Source organism: Tympanuchus pallidicinctus, unplaced genomic scaffold (genome assembly GCF_026119805.1).
Source record: "Tympanuchus pallidicinctus isolate F22 unplaced genomic scaffold, pur_lepc_1.0 scaffold12, whole genome shotgun sequence".
Taxonomy (NCBI): Eukaryota; Metazoa; Chordata; class Aves; order Galliformes; family Phasianidae; genus Tympanuchus; species Tympanuchus pallidicinctus.
The window spans coordinates 321,642-334,824 of record NW_026294637.1 but is presented as its reverse complement, the minus strand read 5'-3'; the positions used below and the strand labels follow the sequence as shown (position 1 = coordinate 334,824).

The following is a 13,183-nucleotide window of genomic DNA, read 5'->3' as shown; positions in this document are numbered from 1 at the left end:
GCCGCGGGGCCCCGCCAGCCAATCGCGAGGTGCGGCGGGTGCGACCACGTGACCGGTCCGGGGCCGCTCTAGCTGGCTGTGCTCGGCTCTCTATGGTCGAGCGGAGACAGCTGCCCCGTCGCCATGGGAACGGCGGCGGTCTCGAGCGGCGCCATGGAGGCGAGCGGCGGCGGCGGCGGCTCCTCGGGGACGGCAGCTGCGAGCGGGTCCGCTGCGCCCGGGAACGAGTCCGGAGCTGCCGCCTCCAGCTCGAGACCGCGAAAGAAACGGAGGAAGTGCAGGCGAGTGCGGCGGGGGGAGGCGGCTCGATCCCGCGGCCTGTATCCGTCCGTGCGTCAGTCCGTCCGGCGAGAGCCGTGCTGCCCGGGCCACGCTGCGCACATAAAGCCTCTGTGCACACACCGCGTTCCTGTGTCTGTTGCGGGGTCCGCAGGCGGAGCGGCCCCGCGGTGTCTGGGCCTGCAGCCCTCGGGCTGGGGTCCTGCAGGCGGGTCGGAGCCCCAGGAGGAACGGGAACTGCCCCGGCATGCGCGTCCTCCTAAGGAACGGCACGGGCCTGGCACCGTCTGCCTCACGGCCCGTGGTGACGGGCCAGACTTGGCAGTTGGCTCTGTGGGGTGTGCGGGTGTGGTGGACAGTTGTCTCCTTTGTGCCCACTCCCCTTGGGCTGGTCGCCTCACTGAGCAGCTCTTGTGTCGTCTCTTTCAACTCCAGCATCCCATCCATTAACCTGAGCAGCTGCAAGTACGAGAGCGGTAAGTCCGAGGATGCGGCCCCAAGGATGGAGCCCGCCTGCAGCAAGCCGTGCAGGTTCAGCTGGCGAGGTGGGCTGGTATTGAATTTCCACTGCAGAGTCACCTCTGTGTTATGTGTTTACTGCTTGTGAGCAACTTGGATCCCTGTGAATATTCTCCACTGTGGGCTGAGGAGCTTTGTGCTTTAAAGAGACCCAAGCTGCACAGCAGCATTGCAAGCCCTCACCACCCTCCGTTCCTGTATGTGCCACACTCCTGCTAAAATTGGTGAGAAGGGTTTGGCTGGAGGCAGTTACAGTGCAGGATGGTAGCTGTGCTTGGGAAAATGGAGTGAAAGCTACAAACAGTTGAAGCAGGCGGTGCAGCAGGCTGGATCAGTAGCTGCGATATCTCTTTGATATTCCTCTGCAATGACGTGCTCTAGGCAGCTGCTTCAGGCTCCTGTCTCGCTCTTCTTTGCTGCCACAAGCTATTTCTCAAAAGAACGATTTGATGGATGTTATTAGTCAATTTGCTAATGACTACTCTAGCATTACTACTGTGTTTGCATTGCTGAAGGTCACAGCCTTGTCAGCTGTGTGAGGAATGCTGTTTTCACCCAGAGCGACACGTGTTTCACCTGCGGCCATGCTCAGGAGCTTTGGTGATGGGAGGTGGATGAGGATCCACGACAGAACATGGTGTGGCAATGTGAGCTCCATAGGAACCAGGACAGTTTCACGCCCACCTCCAGAGCTGTGGTGCCCAGGGCTGCTCTTTGTGGTGCTGCTGGGCCGAGCTGGTCAGCCCAGAATAAGCAACAAGGCAACAGCCAATGCAAGGTGGCAGGGTTGTGATGGAGGAGGGCCCAAACGGCCTCAATAGCATGTGGGCTGTTGGGCAGTTCTGGCCACCTGGCTGTGGGTGTGTGGAAAGACAGAGGCCTCTGACTTAGAGCTGCCCCCTGCGTTTCCTAACCTGCTTCTGTTTCACACGTGGTTTGTTCATCAGCTCCCCAGCTGTGTAAGAGGGCAAATTCAGAATTGGCACCGACACTGATCATGGCAGCAACAGCCTTCCACTCCAAAGCTCATGCATTCTGCTACCAATTAGCCTTTGATTTTGAAGGTGAAGCCAACACCTTTCAAAGACCTGTATTTAGCTGTGTGGCATCAAACCCAGGGTGGATTCAAGCCTGCTGTAATGCAGGGGATGTTCTGGAACCCCAAGGCAAGTGGACTTGCAGGCCGATGGTTCCCAGTGCACCTGCAGGCAGAGGCTGTGTTGAATTTAGCTGATAGTTTGTGTTTCTGAGGTCTTCTGAAGGGTCCTGTTTAGACCTTGTCATCCCTGGGGGTGGCAGTGCAGCTTGAAGAGTTTTGCCCACCCTCCTGTTTACTCTGTGGATTTAACCATCCCTGGCATTCGTGTCCTCCCCCTGGACCTTCGTCTGTGCTTCCTTCCACACAGTGCGTCGTGCTGCGCTGTGCTGCGGGCTGAGAGAAGCGGGAGAAAATGAGGAGTGGACGGTGTACTGGACTGACTGCTCTGTCTCTCTGGAACGTGTGATGGAAATGAAGCGGTTTCAGGTAAGGTCCCCATGGAGAGGGGGTGCCCAGCAGGAAGAGCTCAGGACAGGAGGACGAGACGGAGCTGTTAGTGGAACAAAGTGTTGCAGAACAAAACCGATTTGTCTGAAAGTAGCGCTTGTGCCCCACGTTCTGTGTGTTGGTCCCAGATGCGCGGGTTCATCAGTCGCTGCTTCTGTTGTGTCTGCAGCGATGCCATCAGTAACAGTCTGACAGTCAGTGGGGAGCTGGAAGGCTGCCAGCCCCTTGAATGTAGAGTGAAATAAATGGCTCTCGCTGACAAGCTGCTCCCTTTCAGAAGCTGCAATACTGTAGGAAGGCAGAGCTTCAGGGCTGAGATGGAATGAGCAGATAAATCATGCTGCTGAAGTCAGATAAGGCAGTCGGCGAACTCTTGTCCTTCAGCAGGCGTTCAAGGCAACAACTGGCCTGGCTTCCTGTTCTGCGTGCTTGTTTCTCCATACACTGCCTTTCCTTGACCTCAAGGATTATCACTGACAACTCTCTTTTTCTTCTGCACCTCTTTCAGAAAATCAACCATTTTCCTGGCATGATTGAGATCTGCCGGAAGGATTTGTTGGCTCGCAACCTCAACCGCATGCTCAAACTCTTCCCCAAGGAATACAATATTTTTCCCCGCACGTGGAGCCTGCCAGCTGAGTGAGTGATACACATGAATGGAGCAGAGAACAGGGGTATGAAATGGGGAAGTGAGAAGCACTGTGCTTCACAGCTAGGGCTTGGATGGGAATGGCCTCTGAGGTTTCCTGTGGAATGACATCCCCTACGATGTTTACTGTGCTCAGTGGCCAAAGAGCTGAACCTCGGAAGAGGGACCCGCCCTGAAAGCCACAGGGCAGGATGAGAAGCATAACATCTGTGTTTCTGGGGAACGTCCCTCTGCAGCTCACCGGGAACAGCAGAGGTAAATGCAGAGCAGAGGAGGCTCTCTCCCCACGCAGGCTGGGTTCAGTGCCCACCGCTCACGCAAGAAGGGTCGGTATGGCTCCTCATTTCCCTTTAGGACAGAGACAGTGTTCCTCCATCAACAGCAAATAATTAACTGGCATGTGGGCTTGACTCTTGAAGGCATCATATCCCAATGGAGCTGCTTTTGCAGACCAAGCAGGTGATGCGATACGTGAGCGCAGCCTGTGAGCCCCTGCACCCTGCTCACAGCATCCTGGCTGCAGCCTGCTGACCATTTGCTGATGAGCTGGAACAGAAGGGGATGTAAGGGCTTGTGACCTCCTCCTCCTTTGCAGGCACTGTTTTATTTTTCCCCGATCCCTCTGCAGCAGCAGAGCCAAAATCCTCACTGACTTCTGTACAAATAGTGCTGAACGTTTCCCATGAAACTCCTGGTAGAGGTAGAGATGTGTGCAAGAAAAAGCTGGAACTGGAAGAGCTTTGTCAGGTTGCTCAAGGACTAAATAATGTATTCCTGATGTAAGCCAGCAATTGCTGTACTATTTCCCCGCTGCAGAACCTAGGTCTGTTGTTAGCACAGTAGTTTGAATGTCTGAGTGTTACCAGAGAAGCGAGGGGCTGGTGTTCTGCAGCCTGTAACAGTCACCCCCTCTGCACAGCTACGGGGACTTCCAGGCCTACAGGCGCAGGAGGAAGAACAGAACGTTCATCTGCAAGCCCGACAGCGGCTGCCAAGGCCGAGGCATCTTCATAACACGCGACCCAGGGGAGATCAGGCACGGGGAGCACATGATCTGTCAGCAGTATATCTCTAAGGTAGGAGGATGAGCTGAGGCCGGGGAAGGACTGCAGCTGCCTTGCTCTTCCCGCACCCTGCCTGCTCCTCGTCCTTTGCCCCGTGTCTCTTGAAGCCAGGGGCGCAGCTTGTCTTCCTCCTCGCTGCTGGGCTGCTGGAAGAGGCGCAGGCGGTGCAGGTGGAGCAGCTGGCCTTGGGGACTCAGCAGCACACCCAGCAATGTTCCCTTATCTCATGCTTGCTCCTGCCTTTTTCCTCGCAGCCTTTCCTTATTGATGGCTTTAAGTTTGACATGCGTGTCTATGTGCTGGTCACATCTTGTGACCCACTGAGGATTTTTGTCTACAAGGAGGGTCTGGCCCGGTTTGCCACCATGAGGTACATCGATCCCAGAAGGAGAAACCTGGTAAAAAAAAAATAGAAGGGGAGGATTACAAAAAACTGATGTAGTGTCTGTAGCTTTTGGTCCCTAATTTGTCCTAGGGGCATTCCATACCCTGAAAAGGCAGGGACTGGTAGGTTTTATGGGACTCGGTTTTCTTTTTTCCTGCTCCCTCCTCCCTCTGCACCTCCTCCACACAGAAGGTATTTGGGGGTGTCTGAAGTACATCCCAGGTCCCACATCTAGGCTTTTTAATGACATTATCACAGAATCTTAGAGGTGTCTGGATTTGGAGGAACCTAGGAAGGTCTCAAGTCCAGCCTTCTGCTCAAAACTGGGCCAACAATAATTTCAAATGTGATTCCTCCGAGGTTTCACCCAGTTAGGTAACAAAAATCTGCACAGATGGAGACCCCGCAGTGTCTCTAGGCAACACTGCTGCTGCTTCTTGCCTCTGTGAGTGCTCTTGGGTCTGTACCATTCCTTGTCCATCTGTACTTTGGGCAGAGACCTGGAGCTTTCCTGGTGGTAGTGGAACAGCCTAGGAGACAAGGAGGGGAAATGGGAAAGAAAGGAAGAAAGGTGCAGGCCTTGACACTGCGCCTTTCTAAGCAGGGGTCTGTGGTGTATAACATCCCTAAAGAACGTGGAGTCTGTTGGATTGTGGCCCTCTCGTCAGTCTGATGCGAGGTGCCCCTCTCCCATAGCTGCACAATTACCTGCCCTCTGTCACTCCAACACGTTTATGTCTTGGAGAGGCCTTCTGCTTCACGTGAGTAAAGAGGACGAGTCTGCAGAAATGTGCTGCAGCTTCTGCCCTGGGGAGTCCCTTGTTCAGTGGTGAGGTTACAACTGGAACAGTGCCTGTGGAGCTGACTCCTGTGCTCTACCCAGGAGATTGGGGCAGTGGCGTGAAGCAAGTAGAGCAGTTAGCTCTAACTTCTGGTGAATCAAAGCTGAAAACCATTGCTACAGAGAGGAGGTAAAAGCGGGTGAAGCTGGTGGCTAGATCAGTACTACCGGAATTGTTTCCATTGATGCTCTGCAATGAAGTGTAAATGAAGGTCTCTTGTGGTTCCTCTCTCAGGGTGACATCTGCATGCATTTGACCAATTATGCTATCAACAAACGTAATGCAAACTTTGTCCAGGATGACACGATGGGCAGTAAGAGGTACAGTCTTGTCCAGGTACCACAGCGCCTCCGTGACATCCTGCAGGAAAGCTGCACTGCGGACAGCTGTTTGCTTCCACCATTTTTGGGGTGGTGTGATGTCACAGGTGAGCTCTTATCATCTCCTGTCTTCCACACAGGAAACTCTCCACCCTGAATGCCTGGATGATGGATAACAGCTACAACACAACAAAACTCTGGGAAGATATTGAAGATATAATTATAAAGACTCTTATTTCAGCTCACCCTGTGGTGAAGCACAATTACCAAAGCTGCTTTCCTAACCACACTACCAGCTGTGCCTGTTTTGAGATACTGGGTTTTGATATTTTGCTAGACAGAAATCTGAAACCTTGGCTACTAGAGGTGAGGAAGAAATCTCCTGCTGTGTTGAAGCAGCTCTGAAAGTAGCAGATAGTTGAAAGCTTGCTTGTGTGCAGGAAGCTCAAGAACAAGGGCTGGTGGGCTGAACAGAACTTATTTATTAAACCAGGCCACCTCACTCTCAGAATTAAACGGGTTATGAATACGAGTGGCCAAACAACCTTCTGCAGGCCAAGCAACCTTAATCCACCAGATCTAAGAGCCTGTTCCCTACACAGCCTCTCTAACAGCAGGGAGTTTCCTGAACCTCGGTGCTCCTCGATCTGTAACAGCATCCTGAATTTATGACAGCTGCTCTGCTCTTGCAGTCCTGTGGGGGCACAGAGGCTGAGCAGCCTGCAGTGTGGATGAGCATCATATGGCAGCAGGGACAGATGGTGTGCACGCCCTCCTGCTTTCAGCCACTGTTATGGGGGAGAACATCAGTTGGACTCGATCTCTGTGGTCCCTTCCAACATTGGATATTCTTTGATCAATGGAAAGCATGCAGAGGGGCAGGCTGGGGCCAGCAAGCTTGCTGCAGGCAGCAGTCTGAGTGCTGGGAATTGCCAGGCTAGATGAGCTGTTTGTTTTGGCAGGTGAACCACTCTCCCAGCTTCACCACAGACTCTCACCTGGACCGTGAGGTGAAGGATGCTCTTCTCTTTGACACCATCAACTTGATAAACGTGCACGCCTGTAGCAAAAGGAAAGCGATGGAGGAAGACAAACAGCAGGCAAAGGAACGACTCCTGCAGGCTCGTCGGTCTCCTCGTGTGTCCAGGTACTGCCTTCCCAATGGCACTGCAGGTCCCTGTGAGGAGAAGAAGCCGTGGCTCTGTGCAGCCTCTGACAGCCCACCCAAGCCATCTGCACTCTGGACAGGGAGAGCCTGTCCAGAACTGATCTCAGAAGAGATCTGGGACTCCCTGTGCTATGATCCCTGCGCTTCCCCTTAGAGCTGCATGTCCTCGTGTCCTTCAGCGCAGTCAGGCTGCAGCAGGACGTTGCTGGTCTCGCAGTGACTCTCACAGGACGGGTCATAGCACTGCTTCAGGGACCAGGAGCACCGCGGGGCACAGGGCTCTTCTCCAAAGCAGGATTCCTTTCCCAGGGTTGAGCATTTTCCCACCCTTCTTTGTCTGCATGCCCTTTCATGATTTATTAATCTGCACGGCCTCTCGAGGCCATTTTAGATGAGGCTGCTGCCCGGGCTTTTCCTGCTGTGCGGGGCAAGGCAGGAACTGCCTCCAGCTCCCATTTCAATTAGGAAACCTGAGAAAACTGCAGGCTGGGGAAGCTGAGCTCGTTACTCCGTACACTTCATGTCCCTGCAGCCCCCACTGCTCCCAGCTCCCTGCTGGCTGAAAGCTCCCAGCTGAGTGCGGAGTGGCAAACGCTCCTTGAACACAAACACTGTAATTGAACTCTGGCAACCAGCTTAGCTGGGTGAAAAGGCTGAGGGGCAGGGTGTGATCCCGGCAGCAGGGGAGGCATCTGAAAATGCTCCAGCAGCATTCGCCATGTAGAGAATGAACAAGTGGGAATTGTTGGTTCCCAGCAGCGAACATGTGTGAAACGGGCTCTCAGACAGGGAAAGACAGGAGCAAAAATCGAGCTGTGTCCATTGTAAAATACCTGGAGCCTCCCATCGCAGCTCCCCGCCTGCCTGCGCTGTCTCCTGGTTTGCAGACATGAGGAGGCAGAGGGCAGCCAGGCAGCCTGGCTCTCTGAGGCAGAGGACTATGAGAACTCCCACCTGGGCAGCTACCGGCGCATTTACCCAGCGTGTGGCACTGACAAGTATGAGCCGTTTTTCAAGCAGAGCAGCTCCCTCTTCAAGGAGACTGCATCGTCCAGAGCACGAGAGGAGTGTACCAGGTACGTTCACACACCGCTTCCTTGTGACCCTTTGCTGGGAGTGAGTGTGTTGTTTAAGGGAAGCAAGGAGGTTGTGGAGAGCTGGATACGGGCAGTCTGCTGTGCTTTGTTGCCGTGGCAAAGCAACTCCTGTAGCAGGAACTTTGAGGGCAAATGCAGTATTCCACTGGCTTTTGGAATCCGGAGGCACGTGTTGAAACGTCCTCCACTGTTCTCCCCCTTCTGGCAGGCACAGACTAATTCATGGGCATTTCTCACAGCAGTGAGAGGCTCTCTTAAAAGCACTCCTCCCTCACTTCTTGGCGTGCTTTCTTTATGATTATTCACTACAGTACTTGACTGCAGTAAAATGTCCTCAGACTGAAGTCTTTGCAGTTTTGCTATTATGACTCTTATGGAACCAGTGACCAAGACAGCTCTTCTGTGGCAGGCAACAACTGGAAGAAATTCGCATGAAGAAAGAAAAGTTAGAAGCTGTTAACAGCAAGAAGAAAAAAGAGAGGAAGGAAGGGCTGCAGGGAGAGTCGCCCGCAGACAAATCCATGATCCACAACAAAGCCTCAGCTTCTGCAACCCACTTCACCTACAGAAGCACAAAGATGTGGGATAAAAAGGTACCTTGTTTTCATCTGTGCTCATCCATGGTGTATAAAGGCAGTCTGTGGCTCTAGGAGCAGTACTGGGCCACGGGTATCTCCTAAGGAGATGAGGCCCCTCCGTGAAGTCCTGTGGGGCTGACAGCTTGTGCCAGGAGGCACCTGGAAGCAGTGCTGCCCTTTGCTGCTGTGCCATCATAGGGATTTTCATCCTACTCCACCCTGAGGTCTGAATTCCCTGTAGGGCTCAGAGCAGTTTGCAGTTTTGTATCTCTCGCCCAGTTCTGTAGTTTCAACTTTGCTGTAAGTCGGGTGCTTCTTTCCTAAGACAGAACACGTGCAGTATGACTCCATGCAGCCTCAGGATATTCTGGAAAATGAAGAGAAGAAAAGAGTGAATGCTCTTGCAAGGCGTAAGAACCTCATCCAAGGCCTGGGCATCGTGGATCAGCTCTCCCAGCTGCTTCCCACAACTGGGAGATCATCTGACAGCCACAGACCCTGCGCTGTTACCTCTGAGATGCAGGTAACTGAAGCTCGCCCCGATGCTTCTACGAGGCCACCACAGGGCGCCGCCGCTTGTGGCAGAACGCGGCTCATTTAAACGAGGTCCAACGTGCTGCCCGGGTCCGCGGGTCTTTTTCTCCTACAAGGGCTGGGGGCGCGCCAGGCACTCACACAGAGCCCCTGGGCACCACCCCTCAGAAGGTCCCTCATTCTCATTCCAAAAGACAGTCTGATAACACTGCCTTTCGCTGTCCCCACGCGCAGCACGGCGTGGTCTGCTTCTTCAGGGCCATAAGGTTCTCCTGTCTAAGTAAGATTAATTCCCGAGCAGGAGTTCTCTGAGCTACGAGCACAGAAGTGCTGGGAGCATGGCAAAGAAGCACAAGCAGCAAACAGGGTCTGAGTGGAAGTGTAGAAATACCTAAAAACATCTCGGTGAATTCTGCACTGCAAGCAGTGCCTCTTCCTAAACCCCCCAGCCTCTGTGTTACACAGCCCCCACCCATGGAAGGTGAAGAGCCCCCTGCACATCTGACAGCGCACGTGCTGGAAACACATCAGAGCTCAGTCCTTGGTGTGGGGCTTCCCCTTGACAATCATGTTTGCTCTGCAAGAGCTTGCTGTAGTCTAAGCCCTTGGCTTTGCCACTGTCATATCCTGGATTATTTCAAGGTGCACAGCTGAAGAAAACTGGGCTGTGCAGGGTTATGCCCAGGAAAAATTTGGAGCTAGATTTGCTTGCCTACAGTTCCCAAACCTGGCCACAGGTGCCAGTGTTCTGAAATCAGATGAGGAGAAAGCCAGCAGTCTGTCATCACTGGACTCCAGTGGGCTGTAAGGGCTGCAGCAGAGCTGATGGCTGATATCTGATATGTGGAGAAAGTGCTAATTGTTGACTGGCAGTTGTGAAAAGCCTTGCAAGGTCCTCTCCTGTTGGCACCACCTGCTTCCATAAAGGCCTTCCACTCCTGCTTGGAAGGACAGCACACCTTGCAAGGATGCTGACAAACTCCAGATACCAGAATTGCAGGAATTATGTGGGCTGTGGGAGTATTCTGTGCCTTACAGCAAATTGGAAACGTCCCTTTAATTTAACAAAACAAGTGTAAGGTGCGATTTGATCTGTAAGAACTGATGGTAGCTGCCTTTTCTGCTCCCAGACAAAGCAAAGCAGAACTTGAAACCACGAGTTCCACCCTGGCTCTGGGCAGATCTTTTCAGAAGCAAAGGACTGTACAGGGCTGGGTCAGATCCTTCATCACTGAAGCCTCCCCACAAGGCTGTGGCGTTTCTTTCCACAAGCCCTGCTGCAGCTCAGGGCGATGTTTCGGGCAGTGCATGGGAGCCTCTGAGCTCTGCTGCAGGCAGATCAGACGCCGTCCACCTGGATGATTTGAATCCAAGGCTGAGGTGTGCGCAGGAGAGCCAATGTGGGCAATGTGTAGTGAGCACCGGCACGGGAGACGTTTCCTTCCTGTCTCTCATCAAGGGTCTCCAGAGCTAAGCTACAACCGCTTTCTCTCCCTCCAGACGCAGTTTCTTTGGGACGCACCGCAGGCACAGCAGCCTGCCCCCTTGATGACCATCATCCCCCTCTCGTTCCCAAGAGGCACCGTGTGGCCTTCAGGACGGCCGTGTGCTCGTAAGCACAGCACCAGGGCACAGCTGCTGGCTGGCCAGCACCCTGCCCCGGGCACGCTGTTGGTTCGAGGGCAGAGCATCCCTTTCCGAGAGCAGCACACGGTGCAGTGCAGCGCCCAGCCCCAGGACAGGGGCAACTCGTGGAGCCGGGCTGCAGAGCCAGCAGCAGCTACCCAGCCCTGCACTAAAACCAGAAGGCCGATGAGCGCCTGGCAGCTCTCTGCAGCCAGAAACGAGGCGGAAGGATGTGAGTGCGATTATCTCGCTTTGGTTCTGCCTTTGTGTGCTTTGCGTGCAGAGCCATGGAAGTTCTGATGGAGAAGCAGGAGGGCTGGGTGGAGCTGTTCCGCGGTTGGGGGCTGTGCGGCGGCCACAAAGAACAGCAGGCTGCAGCTGTGCGGCTGCCCACGCGCTGTCTGTGCTCCTGCAGGTGACGTCGGGCGGCCGCTCTGCGCAGGCAGCGCTCACCGCGGTTCGCTGGGATGCCCGGCCCGTGCAGGCAAGGCCACGGGTGATGGCGGCTTCAGCGGTGCGGCAGCACGGCGGCTCCTCGTAGCCTCTGCCGCTCTCGTGCTGCACACGCGCTGCGCCAGCGCCATGAATTTCCGCGACGTGAGCAGCACAGGTAAGGGGCAGCGGCGGCTCCAGCCCCCCCCCGGGCGCCGCTCCCTGCACCGCGGCTGCCGGGGGTTCCATCCGAGCGCCCTCGCTCTGGTCATGGGGTCCTGCGGGACGTCGAGGCCCAGTTGTCCGTCAGGACTCCGAACTGCCGGCTATCGGCGGCCCCGGAGCCCGCAGCCCCAAGTGCCGGGGAGCGGCACGCCGTGCCCAGACCCCGCCGTGCCTCCCGCGCTTCCCCCGCCCTCGGGCCGCCCCCGCCCCGCCCCCCCTCGGGTCATGGCGGCGTTGGTGCGGCGCGGGCTGCGGGTCGGTGCGCTGCTGGCCGCATCCCCGCGGCGGGCGGCAGCAACGTGGCACGGGGAGCCGGAGCCGCCGAACGCGGTGCTGGATGAGGCCGAGAGGTACGGGACTGCGGGGCCGAGTCCGCGGCCGGGAGGACCGGGGCGCTCACACGTTTCTCTCCCCGCAGAGCACGGAGGCGGCGGGCAGCGGCGCGGTTGCGGCGGGTGCTGGGCGCGGAGCGCGGCGCCCCCGAGCGGACGCTGACCTGGGAGGCGATGGAGCAGATGCGGTGAGCGGCCGGGTCCGGGCGGGGCGAGGCGGGACGGAGCGGTAGGCGGTGACCGCGCTGCACCCGCAGGTTCCTGCGGCAGGAACTGCCCGAAGAGTGGCCGCTGGAGCGCCTGGCCGAAGGCTTCGGCGTCAGCCCCGACGTGGTGCGCCGGGTGCTGCGGAGCCGGAGCCGCCTCCCGCCGCACCGCCGCCTGCGCCAGGACGCGCGAGCGCTGCGCGCCGCCCCGCAGCGTCCGGACCCGGGCCCAGCTCCACCCGCCGGCACGGAGGTGCGCGCCCCGGACGGCTCGCTGCTGTACCGCCTGCCGCGAGGGCTGGACGGGTCGCAATAAACTGTTGAACTGGGCTCGGCTCCGCCCGCTCCTGGCGTTTGCATATTTTCCGGCGCGCCGGCGCAGCCCGCACAACGGCCATGGGTTCGGATGCGGCGCGGTTGCTGGAGGCGGCGGACTTCGCGGCCTGGAAACACAGGGAGCAGCGGCGGAAGGACCCCGAGGGCACCCCCTACATCAACCACCCCATCGGTGCGCGGCCGCTCTCGTCCCGTTGCCCTTCTCGCGGTCCCTGCAGCGAGGCCCCGGTGCCGCTCCCGTCCGGTCAGCCCCCCTACGGTGGAGCGCGCGGCGCGGGGCCTCGACCCCCTCCCTCCCCACCCCTCCCGGTGTCTCCCGTTCCAGGCGTGGCGCGGATCCTGTCACACGAGGCGGGGGTCACGGACGTTGTGGTGCTGCAGGTACCGCTCCGCCCGGGGCTGCGGTGGGGACGCCGCCGCCCGGCCGGCCCTCACCGTCCCCCCCCACCCCCAAACTCCCCCCGGCCCCCGCAGGCCGCGCTGCTGCACGACACGGTGGAGGACACGGACACCACGCTGCCCGAGATCGAGGAGCGCTTCGGGCCCGAGGTGCGGCGCGTGGTGGAGGAGCTGACGGACGACAAAACGCTGCCGAAGGCGGAGCGGAAGCGGCTGCAGGTGGAGCGGGCGGCGGGCAGCAGCGCCCGGGCCAAGCTGGTGAAACTGGCGGACAAACTGCACAACCTGCGGGACCTGCAGCGCTGCGCGCCCAAAGGTGCGCCCGGCCTGGCCCCGCCCCCCGCGAGCCCGGCGCCGGAAGTGACGCGCCGCGCGTGTCCCCGCAGGATGGTCGGAGGAGCGCGTGCAGGAGTACTTCCGGTGGGCGGCGGAAGTGGTGGCCGGCCTGCGCGGGACGAGCCCGCCGCTGGAGGCGGCGCTGCAGCGGCTGCTGGAGGAGCGCGGCGTGGCGCCGGGGCCGGGAACGGGGCAATAAATGTGGCGGGTGCCACCTCGCATCTCCTTCCTGATTGCCTTGGTGCTTCCGGCGCGGCGTCACGTGACTCCCGGTGCTTCCGGCGCGCGAGGTCCCGTGGTGCGTGGGTTC

General features: G+C 57.5%; 2 protein-coding genes and 1 long non-coding RNA gene across 16 annotated transcripts; 2 read left to right on the top strand and 1 right to left on the bottom strand.

Moving 5' to 3' along the window:
- Positions 1-16: 16 nt before the first annotated feature.
- On the top strand, positions 17-12,131 carry LOC128075653 (tubulin polyglutamylase TTLL13-like). Of its 11 annotated transcripts, XM_052672644.1 has the most exons (17): positions 17-281; positions 715-755; positions 2,205-2,323; positions 2,853-2,983; positions 3,913-4,069; positions 4,312-4,427; positions 5,047-5,203; positions 5,519-5,604; positions 5,745-5,970; positions 6,567-6,751; positions 7,660-7,848; positions 8,279-8,462; positions 8,773-8,970; positions 10,482-10,839; positions 11,023-11,614; positions 11,683-11,784; positions 11,854-12,131. In XM_052672644.1, exons 1-17 carry the CDS (start codon positions 124-126, stop codon positions 12,116-12,118), a joined length of 3,264 nt encoding a protein of 1,087 aa, XP_052528604.1. In that variant the 5' UTR covers positions 17-123; the 3' UTR covers positions 12,119-12,131. The 11 variants fall into 11 exon arrangements, with proteins under 11 accessions (XP_052528604.1, XP_052528612.1, XP_052528603.1 ...); XM_052672652.1 differs by lacking the exon at positions 5,047-5,203 and having other exon boundaries at positions 4,312-4,455; positions 11,023-11,217; positions 11,854-11,977; XM_052672643.1 differs by lacking the exon at positions 17-281 and having other exon boundaries at positions 345-755.
- Positions 7,784-10,488, bottom strand: LOC128075667 (uncharacterized). The gene is made up of 3 exons (XR_008203945.1): positions 8,958-10,488; positions 8,467-8,814; positions 7,784-8,285 (listed from the first exon to the last, which is right to left on the bottom strand). It is a non-coding gene; the product is annotated as an uncharacterized LOC128075667 (long non-coding RNA).
- On the top strand, positions 12,089-13,182 carry HDDC3 (HD domain containing 3). 4 transcript variants are annotated; one of them, XM_052672677.1, is made up of 4 exons: positions 12,089-12,310; positions 12,464-12,519; positions 12,613-12,853; positions 12,924-13,182. In XM_052672677.1, exons 1-4 carry the CDS (start codon positions 12,199-12,201, stop codon positions 13,070-13,072), a joined length of 558 nt encoding a protein of 185 aa, XP_052528637.1. In that variant the 5' UTR covers positions 12,089-12,198; the 3' UTR covers positions 13,073-13,182. The 4 variants fall into 4 exon arrangements, with proteins under 4 accessions (XP_052528637.1, XP_052528635.1, XP_052528636.1 ...); XM_052672675.1 differs by having other exon boundaries at positions 12,199-12,519; XM_052672676.1 differs by lacking the exon at positions 12,464-12,519 and having other exon boundaries at positions 12,202-12,310; positions 12,520-12,853.
- The last annotated feature ends 1 nt before the right edge of the window (position 13,183 follows it).

What these genes read in the sequence shown, in the direction of transcription:
- HDDC3 (XM_052672675.1), top strand. Translation starts at nt 12,199, where the DNA reads ATGGGTTCGGATGCGGCGCGGTTGCTGGAGGCGGCGGACTTCGCGGCC. An exon ending in CGGACGTTGTGGTGCTGCAG is followed by an intron (nt 12,520 to 12,612) that starts GTACCGCTCCGC and finishes CGGCCCCCGCAG; the next exon opens with GCCGCGCTGCTGCACGACAC. An exon ending in GCAGCGCTGCGCGCCCAAAG is followed by an intron (nt 12,854 to 12,923) that starts GTGCGCCCGGCC and finishes GTGTCCCCGCAG; the next exon opens with GATGGTCGGAGGAGCGCGTG.
- LOC128075653 (XM_052672643.1), top strand. Translation starts at nt 527, where the DNA reads ATGCGCGTCCTCCTAAGGAACGGCACGGGCCTGGCACCGTCTGCCTCA. An exon ending in GGAGAGGCCTTCTGCTTCAC is followed by an intron (nt 5,204 to 5,518) that starts GTGAGTAAAGAG and finishes TTCCTCTCTCAG; the next exon opens with GGTGACATCTGCATGCATTT. An exon ending in CAGAAACGAGGCGGAAGGAT is followed by an intron (nt 10,840 to 11,022) that starts GTGAGTGCGATT and finishes GTGCTCCTGCAG; the next exon opens with GTGACGTCGGGCGGCCGCTC.